This window comes from Microcebus murinus, chromosome 2, assembly GCF_040939455.1.
Source record: "Microcebus murinus isolate Inina chromosome 2, M.murinus_Inina_mat1.0, whole genome shotgun sequence".
NCBI lineage: Eukaryota > Metazoa > Chordata > Mammalia > Primates > Cheirogaleidae > Microcebus > Microcebus murinus.
The window spans coordinates 31,067,506-31,077,290 of record NC_134105.1 but is presented as its reverse complement, the minus strand read 5'-3'; the positions used below and the strand labels follow the sequence as shown (position 1 = coordinate 31,077,290).

The 9,785-nt window shown below is 53.9% G+C and overlaps 1 protein-coding gene across 1 annotated transcript; it reads right to left on the bottom strand.

Annotated features, from left to right (window-relative positions):
• Positions 1-5,952: 5,952 nt before the first annotated feature.
• Positions 5,953-8,369, bottom strand: GUCA2B (guanylate cyclase activator 2B). Its single transcript, XM_012765183.2, has 3 exons — positions 8,252-8,369; positions 6,980-7,166; positions 5,953-6,239 (listed from the first exon to the last, which is right to left on the bottom strand). The coding sequence occupies exons 1-3, from the start codon at positions 8,339-8,341 to the stop codon at positions 6,178-6,180; spliced, it is 339 nt and encodes a 112-aa protein (XP_012620637.1). The 5' UTR covers positions 8,342-8,369; the 3' UTR covers positions 5,953-6,177.
• Positions 8,370-9,785: the final 1,416 nt, after the last annotated feature.

Sequence of the window (9,785 nt, the reverse complement as noted above, 5' to 3'; positions counted from 1 at the left end):
CTCGTAGTGTTGCCTTCCTTTCTTTCTTCACCCATCAGTCTGCCCTGGGAAGCTTGGGGTTCAGTGTGCTAAGTGAAAGGACCCCCATCCCCCTGCTAAGGACGGAAACATGGCATGGAGAGAACCTGAACCTCCAGACCACCAGTGGGTGGGGAGGCTTTGCTTTTCTTTGGCATCTCGTGGGGTCACCAAAGTCACTAAGCCACAGTGAGCACATGAGCCTGTCCCAGCTGGTTTGGATGACCAACACAGACATTTGACCCACTAGGAGACTGGTGCCAAGCTCTTGGGTATTCAAGGTGCCTCAGATCTGGCTGCCACTCACTGACCACGCCTGCATGGCCTCCTGTCCTCCCCCACAACCCCATCCCAAACTACACCTCTCACCATTTCCTCTGCACTCCTCCTCCTCCTCCACTCCTGGCTAGAAACTGCCACTCGGGCTCCAAGGCTTTGCTCCATGGTCTCTGCTCAAGACATCCTCCTGATCTCCCCAGGGAGAGTCTTAGTGTTCCTGAGGCAGGAGATTAGGATAGAGAACACAGGTGGCACAGAACAATGGGAAAAAATTAAGGTTATTGATCGATGAAAATAAAAGCTATGGTTGAGCTGCGATTGTAGCCATTGTGGATATACCTTGCTTGCCCGGTTTGGGGAAAGTCCTGTGGGAGGCGCCTGAGCAGATGGATGGCAAGAGTGTCCTCAAATGACTCTGACTTCATTATCCTATCATTACCATAAATTAGCATTGCAGCTTCACCTCCTCCCTCCACTGGGTTTTGGAAGCCATGACACATCTGGGTCTAAACAAATAATGTATAAAGCTCCCCTGCCCAGTAGATGGGAGGAAATAGCATTTTCATTGGCCAGGGAGATGGCAACACAAGAATGAGGAAGTCAGAAGAGAGAAAAAGAGAAACCCAATAAAACCCCAGGGCTACTGTCTGCTGGGATGTGTGCCTACTCCTACCCCTCATTTGGAGTGTACTATCACCTGCTAATCTTTCTTGACACTTCCCTCCATGTCTAGAGATATATTTGCTTAATAAACTTCTTTCACTTTGTTTTGCTGCTTTGGTGTTTGGTTTCAATTCTTTGTCTCCAAGCACAAGAACTGAGGATGATCACTAATAACATTCCCACTCTGTCCTTGGTGCTCTCTGGGCTCTTTTATCACCCTCAACCCTTGCACAGCTCTGGCCACCTTATTGTTGTAATGGCCTCTGTGTCTGGGGGAGGCTCTCTGACCCCCAGAGCTGGTGAGATCCACCCACATGTCTGATAGCATGAGGATATAACACAGGGCAGAACAAAAGCAAGGACTATGTGGTCCTGGTCCTGGCTTCAGCCCCAGGTCTTCCGGGTACTGTGTAATGTTAGGAAAGTCAGCTTCCTTATTTGTGTCTCAGTCTGCCCCTCTGTAAATTGGGGCACTAGTACTTCCTGTCTCCCTGGCTGGGTGAAATAATGCCTGTAAAGCCCACAGTTGGGCCTGACACAAACATAAAAGGAATTCAATAAATGATAAAACAAACAAACCAGAGAAAAGGGGATTATGGTCAGGCTTAGAATGGTTAAGACAGGGTTGAGGAGGAAAGGCATGGAAGTAAGGCCAATGAGCAAGGGCAGTGGCAAGGAGGAGCGAGGAGGCAGCCGGGGTCCTCTTTGGGGGAGGTGGGGGTGGAGGTAGGGATGGTGGTGGAGGGGGAGTGCCACAGGGGGATTCAGGCAGATTTCCTGGGCTTCTGAATTCAAAGGGTAAGGTCTCTTCTGGCTGAGATCTGGGAAGGCTTTGTGAAAGGGGAGGAGGGAGTGAATTTGCATTGGATGGTAGAATTTCAAAACCACTGTCGAAGTAGGGAGAAAGAAGGTATTCCAGAAGGTAGAGATGCTCTATGTACGTGCAGAGGGACTGGAATAGTTCATTGGGACAGTGTGGAGCCGGGGAAACAGGACTGAGTTTGAGCCTGGCTGTGTTATTCACAAGCTGTGCCCCCTTTCTGAGACTTGGTTTTCTCATCTGAAAGTGGGGATGATAACAGATCCAGCACCTCGGGGGTTGCTAGGGGATTTGCTGAGATGTGGGGTGGAGTAAAAGGCAGAGTCAGGTTTCATGCCAATAGAGTCTGGCTCCAGAGTTAGGACATTATTATTATTATTTGTCCTGTTTGTTTTTTGAGACAGAGTCTTGCTCTGTTGCCCAGGCTAGAGTGCAGTGGTATCATCATAGCTCACTGCAACCTCAAACTCCTGGGCTCAAGCGATCCTCCTACTTCAGCCTCCTGTGTACCTGGGAATACAGACACGCACCACTGTGCCTGGCTAATCTTTCTATTTTTTTTAGTAGAGACAGGGTCTCACTCTTGCTCAGGCTGATCTCAAACTCCTGAGTTCAAGCAATCCTCCTGCCTTGGCCTCCCAGATTGCTAGGATTATAGGTGTGAGCCACCACACCCAGCCCTGAGTTAGGGCATTAAATTCCAATGACATTTTTCATAGAAATAGAAAAAACAATCCTAAAATTCATATGGAACCACAAAAGACCTCAAATAGCCAAAACAATCTTGAGCAAAAAAGAACAAAGCCGGAGACATCACATTACCAGATCTTAAAATCTACTACAAAGCTGTAGTAATCAAAGAGCACAGCATTAGCACAAAAACAGACATGAGGACCAATGGAATGGAAATGGATAAAGAGAGACCAGAAATAAATCCACAAATGTACAGTCAACTGACGTTTAGCAAAAGTGCTAAGATTGCACAATGAGGAAAGGATAGTCTCTTCAATAAATGGTCTTGGGGCATGCAGAAGAATGAATTTAGACACCTATCTCACCTCATATACAAAAATAAAATATAAAATGGATTAAAGACTTAAACATGAGACCTGAAATTGTAAAACTGCCAGAAGAAGCTGGATGTGGTAGTGCACACCTTTAGTCCAGCTACTTGGGAAGTTGAGGTGGGAAGATCACTGGAGCCCAGGAGTTCAAGGCCAGCTTGACAGCATAGTGAGACTCTGCCTCAAAAATAAACTACTAGAAAAAATGTAGGAGGACATCTTGACATTGGTATTAGCAAAAAATTTCTTGCATATGACTCCCAAAGCACAGGCAACCAAAACAAAAATAGACAAATGGGGTTGCATCAAACTCAAAAGCTTCTGCATGGCTGAGGAAACAATCAACAGAATGAAAACAGCCCATGGAATGAGAGAAAATATGAGGTTAATGTCTGAAATATATAAGGAAGTTAATAGCAAGAAAACAAGTAACTTCATTAAAAAATGTGCAAAGGATCTGAAGAAACATTTCTCAAAAGAAGACATACACAGGGCCAACATCACTAGTCAGGAGGAAATTGCAAATTAAAATCATGATGAGATATCATCTCACACTTATTAAGAATGACTTTTCACAATAAACAAAAGATGCCAAGCAAAGTGGCACTCACCTATAATCCCAGCTACTCGGAAGGCTGAGGTGGGCAGATCGCTTAAGCCTGGAGTTTGAGACCAGCCTGGGCAACATGGGGAAAGCCCATCTCAAAAACATTAATCAATTAATTACAAACAAAAGATAACAAGGGTTGATGAGGATGTGGAGAAAAGGGAACCCTTGCCCACTGTTGGTGGGAATGTAAATTAGTATAGCAATTATGGGAAACAGTATGAAGTTTCCGCAGAAAATTAAAAATAGAATTACCATATGATCCCGCAATCCCACTGCTGGGTATGTATCCAAAGAAATGATATGAGTACGTCAAAGAGATATGTATGCTCCCATGTTTATTTTAACATTATTCACAATAACCAAGATATGGAATTAATCTAGTGTCTATCAGCAAAGGCATGCATGGATATAAAAATACGGTATATGTGCACAGTGAAATACCATTCAGCCTGAAGAAAGAAGAAAATCCTGTTGTCTGTGACAAAATGGATAAAACTGGAGGAAATAAGCCAGACACAGAAAGATAAATATTGTGTGATCTCATTTAAATGTGAAATCTAAAAAAAAAAAAAAATCTAATTCATAGAAGCAGAAAATAGAATAGTGGTTACCAGGGGCTGGGATGGGGAGGAAATTGGAAGAAAGGAGAAAAGGGGAGGAGGAGGAGGGGAGGAGGAGGAGGGGAGGAGGAGGAGGGGAGGAGGAGGGGAGGAGGAGGAGGAGGGGGGAGGAGGAGGGGGGAGGAGGAGGAGGAGGGGGGGAGGAGGAGGAGGGGGGGAGGAGGAGGAGGGGGAGGAGGAGGAGGGGGGGGAGGAGGAGGAGGGGGGAGGAGGAGGAGGGGGAGGGGAGGAGGAGGGGGGAGGGGAGGAGAGGAGGAGGGGGGAGGGGAGGAGAGGAGGAGGGGGGAGGGGAGGAGGGGGGAGGAGGGGGGGAGGAGGGGGGGAGGAGGGGGGGAGGAGGAGGGGAGGGAAGAGGGGAGGAGTTGATCCACTGGGCTCATAGGGAGCATTTTGTCAAAGCTGTTACCATCACTATTTCTGTGTAGTGGCACATCCTTGTGCCTGGCATGTGGTAGGGGCTCACTCTGTGGTAGTTCCTTTTGCTATCTCCACTAGGAACGCAGGGCCCAGGGCCCTGCACAGCTGTAGGTGCAGCGGGGGATGAGTCCAGGTGGTGCATGGGCTGCAGTTAAACATGAGAGTGGCACAGGGGAGCCACAGAAGGGTAAGGGCACCGTCAGGGCGGTGCTGGGGTGTTCCTCTGGCATGGTGGGCATAGAAAACCCACAGGACAAGGGCAGGAAGGGAGCTGCGGCCTCACTGAGGGAGGTGCAATGAGGGCCCGGCGAGGGCGAGTGATGATAGCGGAGTGAGAAGCGGGCCCAGAGAGCCACAGGAGGCACCTCGAGGGCCCCCAGGCGGCCGGGCCTGCGGGGTGAGAGTGAGGAAGCAGCTGAGCGCCAGAAGGCATGACTCCTGAGCAGACCAGGGCGGTCAGGGAGGGCAGCCGTCTGCGGCATGCACTGTGGCCTTGGGGGGCTGAGTTTGGGCGGCATGGCCCTGTTGGCCTCAGCTTTCCTGCTGCCTAGCTTCCCAAGACCACGGCTGAGGAGGAGCCCTCTCTGGAAAGGCCCCGCTCCCGGGAATCCCCAGTGTGGCTCCTGGCCCGAGTTCAGGCACCAGGGTGGGGCGAGGCTGCAGTGGCCGCACCGTTGTCTGTTTGACACCGTGGCCCAGCCCAGCACCATGGAAGGGCAGGAACATGTGGGCAGAGCATGGACTCTGGTCCGGACGTCCCGGGAGGGAGCCTGCTTTGCCACTTCACTCAATCTGTGATCCTGGGCTAGTTATGTGTCCCTCTTTACCTGACTGTCCTCATGGGTAGAGTGGATATGGTCACAGTGACAGTGTCTGCTTCACCAAACTGTTGTGAGGACTCTATGAGTTAATACGTGGTGTTTGGAATAGTGTCTAAGATATAGCAAATATTTAATATTGATTGTTGCTATTATTAATAATATTCCTCAGGACCACCAGGGCGGAGAGAGGGAGGAAAGGACTCCCACTGGAGCTGACCAGACGGCCCCTGGGGGCTGGAAGGAGGGAGCTCAGGGAGTGAGTAGGAGGCCAAGACAGGCCCGGGGCAGAGTCAGGCCCATGATGGCTTGGGAAGGGTGTCAGGGGATCTGTCCCTCATCTGCCCCTCCAGCCCCACCTCCTGCCCAGCCCAAGCCCATGCCCGGGTCAGGAGCCCAGACGCTGAGGCTCTGAATGTGGGAGGCCCTGAGCTCTGCAGTCCTGGGCACCTCTCTCCCGCCCTGAGCCTGGGCTCCCTCTGATATGAAATGGGATCTGATAAATCGACTCCTCAGGACTTGGAAACTCAGGGAAATTCCCATCTGGTATTTTCCATCTCACCTTTCCCCTCAACCCACCCAGAAGGCCAAGAAGCTCCACCTGTGGCTGCTGGGGATGGACAGATGGACACCTAGACTCTGCGTGGGGAGGAGAATCTTTATTGAAGAGTGTGGCTGACTTGGGCCTGGACTCTCCTCCACCGTGTGTCCGATCCGGATGCAGACCCGGCTGCCCAGGCCCTGGCAGGGCGGTGACGACCCAGTGGTCGGGGGCCCTGCTGGAGTGGGGACGGGGCTGGGAGGCTGCCGAGGCAGTGGGCTGAGGTGGCACGGTGTCCCGGGCGGGCTCAGGGCGCTGAGGACCATCTCAGCGGCAGCCGGTACAGGCGATGTTCACGCACAGCTCACACTCGTCAGTAGCCATGCTCTCTGGGTGGGGAGAAAGCCGGTCAGCTGACCTGAACCCCAGACGCCTGTGGCTCCAGGGGTGCTGCTGGACAGGTGGCCGAGAAGGCCTGCACAGGGGTGGGCATTATCCTGCTCACAGACAGGAAGCATGAAACGTTGGAGGCCGAGTGAGAGCCCAGGTTCAAGTCCCAGGCGCTCTCCTTCCCAGCGGGGAGTGTGACTGGGCAAGTCAGTCACCCTCTCTGTGCCGGAGTTTTCTTGTCCGCTAAATGGACAGCATCAACCTGACAGGGTCACTGCAGGGACAGAATTCAGGCCATGGGACAGACACAGGGCCCAGGACACAGTAGGTGCTCAGTAAATGCTAGCTTGTTTCTCAGTTCTTCTGCCCTACTCTGCCTCACCCCCTAGGTTCCAGTTGTTTCCCCCTCTCGGAAGCCTTCTAGACCTGTCCCACCAGATGTGAGCTGTCTCCGTCTCCCCCTGTTCCACATGGCCATTGTCTGCTGGGTCTGCCCCATGCCTCCTTCCCTCCCACCTGTGAAGCCCTTGAGGGACTTCCCAGGACTGAGGGGCTCTGGGCTCATCTGCCTTGCAGTGCCCAAACCAGGAAGTCCTGGTGGGGACAGGGCCTGAGCCTCTTGGCTCTCCCCGTCCTCAGCCTCGGGTGGGTTGGCAGAAACGACGTGGGCTGGAGGAGCTGGGCTGTGGGCAGAGACCCACCAGGGGCAGGGAGTTCTGCAGGGGACAGGGGTGCTCACTTAAGGCCCTGAAGATGCTGGCAGCTTCCTGGGAGGCGCAGACAGGCTGGAGGTCCGAGGGCAGGGCTGGGTGGTGGCACACAGCGGGCAGGAGGCTCTGGGCCCGCAGGCGGGGGCTGGGCGCCCACTGCTGCTCCAGGTCACTCAGGTTCTTCACAGATTCCAGCTGCACCTGGAAGCCTCGGTACTAGGGGGAGGGGAGAGGAGATGGGAGGGTATCAAGACCCGGCCAGGGGCAGGCACTGCCACGAGACCCAGGGTTCCCGGGGCCCTTCCTCATCCTCATGAAGAGACCAGACCATGCTGGAAGGAGCAGCTAGGGTGTGGGAGGTGGTGTCTGGTCTGCTCCCACCCTGCACCCCGGCACCAGCCGTGCCACGGAGCTGGTAGAGGAAGAAGAAGCAAGGTGGTGGAGCACAGTGGGTCAGGCATGGTGTTAGAGACAGCCAGACCCCGGTTGGGACGCCCCAGCTCCCTGCTCTGGCATCCCTCGTGGGGGCCTGGTGCCAGCACACACTCGCTGAACTGGGTGCTGTCCCCTGGACTGACATGGCAAGGTGATAGCAGCCCAGGCTGGCCGGGCCCCAAGGCCAGGGCTGCAGGAAGAGGCTGAGTCTCCTGCATCCTTCCTGGGACCCAAGGAGGCCCTGCCCAGAGTCAGGGATGCCACACGCAGGGCCACAGATGCCGTGCTCAGCCGTACTCAGCATCCTGCCGCGTGGCAGGCAGGCCCTGCTTCTAGGACCCGTTCTAGCCTCACAGGCGCCTAGAAGGGCACCTGAGCCCCTCGCTGCCTTCCCCCAGGACCTTTGCACGTGCTGTACGCTCTGTGCCTGGCAGCCTCCGGCACCCTGCAATGTCAGCTCAAGGGTTCCCAGCCAGGGAAACTGTTCTGGTGACTGTCCCCATCCACCCATAGAGGGGTGAATGTGGACAGCTGTGGGAGCATCAGAGGGCTCTCCTTCCCCTTCTGGGCTCCTCCAGGGCAGGATCCGTGTCTTGTGCCACACGCTGACCTCTGTGACAGCGCAGGCCCTTGAGGATGGCAGAGCTGAGGAACAGCAGTTTGCTGCTGTCAGACCATCATCTCCGCCGTCGATGCCAGCCACCCCCACCCGCCAGCTGTCTCGGGCCCAGGGTGGTGATGGGTGTCGGCCTGAGCCCCGGGCCCGGTGCTGCCCCGTACCCTGCGAATTCCCAGCACACACCCTCCAGCCTCGCCAGCCGCCACGGGGACCTCAGGTGAAGGGCCAGCTGGCCAGAGGGGCTCACCTGGATGCGGACTGACTGCGTGCTCTGCAGCAGCACCAGGAGGACCACGGCCGCCCCCAGCGAGAGCCTCAGCACAGCTCTGCTGTCCATGTCGCTCCCGTGTTCCCTCCACCGGCTCCGGCCCGCATCCCCGCTAGCAGCTCTTTATAGACCAGGCTCCTGAGCCTCGGTCACTCATTAACTAGCCAGTGGGGTGGGGTTGACAGTGGATGGCTCTCTGACAAGCCCAGGCTGGTTCCCAGCAGGGGGTTGGGGGTGGTGAGGCCGTGGACCACAGCGCTTTCCTTCCGCACACATGGAGACCACGTCACACACAGGGAAAGCGAAGCTCGAGAGGTAAAGTGACCTGCCCCGGGTCGCAGAGCTAGTCAGTGGCAGAGCAGGGGCTCCAGCCAGAGTCTTTGGCCCAGGTCACCCACGGTTCTTTCTCTGGGTGAAGGATGCAGACGGACAGGCTGGCCCAGGGCAGGTGGGCAGACGCGGCTGGTCCCACTGCCCCAAGACCCACATCTCTCCCACCCCTCCTCCCAGTTCTGTTTAAGGACGATCCTTCTGACCAGCCCTTGCCCAGGCTTCGCCCTGCCTCTGCCTGCCACCTTCCACCTGTGCCCAGGTGCCCTCGAGCCACATGTGATCCATCTCATGGTCTGTGCCTTTCAGAAGCCAACAGCCTCACCTAGCATGGAGGAAAGAGCCCTGGCCTTGGAGACCTGGGTTCAAATCCTAGTCCTACTGCAGTGGTGTGACCTTGGGCAAGTCACACCAACTCTGACAGAGCCTCTGTTTTCTCTTCCATCAAATGGGCACTACAGAGCCCATTGCATGAGGTTGCTGTGAAGAGGTGGGGTGGGGGGCGGCGTACCTGAGCTTGCCTCCATTTCCTGGGTAATATGTCTGCAACACGCACCCTAGGCAATGCGTAACCAGTGGTTATGTGAAGAGGACAAAGTCTCTAAGGGCAATATCACCACTGCAAGACCGACAGCTGTAAACAGTGCCCGTGCCAGGGCTCAGTGTCTGGCATGTGGCAGGATCCCCCAGCATGCCACTGAATGGAGGCCCTGGTAGCCCATCTTGGCATTTAAGGTGGCACTCCAACTTGGTAGCTAAAATCTGATGTCATCTTGGTCCTTCACACCAATCCTACTCGAACATGCCAGATCCCATCTCATGTTTTTTATTATTTATTTATTTTTAAGGGTGGTCAAGTGAAACAGTGAAAAAGGAGAAGGAGCAAAGGAATCTGTAACTGGTTGTGATGAATTAGTTGTAAACACCCCTGCACTCGGACCAGCCCATCTCATGTTTTTGCTGATGCATGCCACCTGCCTGAAGTACTCATCTTCCTCTTTCTTATCTTGGACTTAAATGGAAAAAAAGCTCACGTGAACTTTGGAATGTCCTATGTCTTGCTTTGAATCCAGACTTCAGCCTTTGCTCTTTAGAGTATGAAGAAATTAATGGACTCTTACATGCTTTCTCATCTGTAAAATGAAAATAATCATCAGACAGAAATAGCTCTCATTTCCTGAAT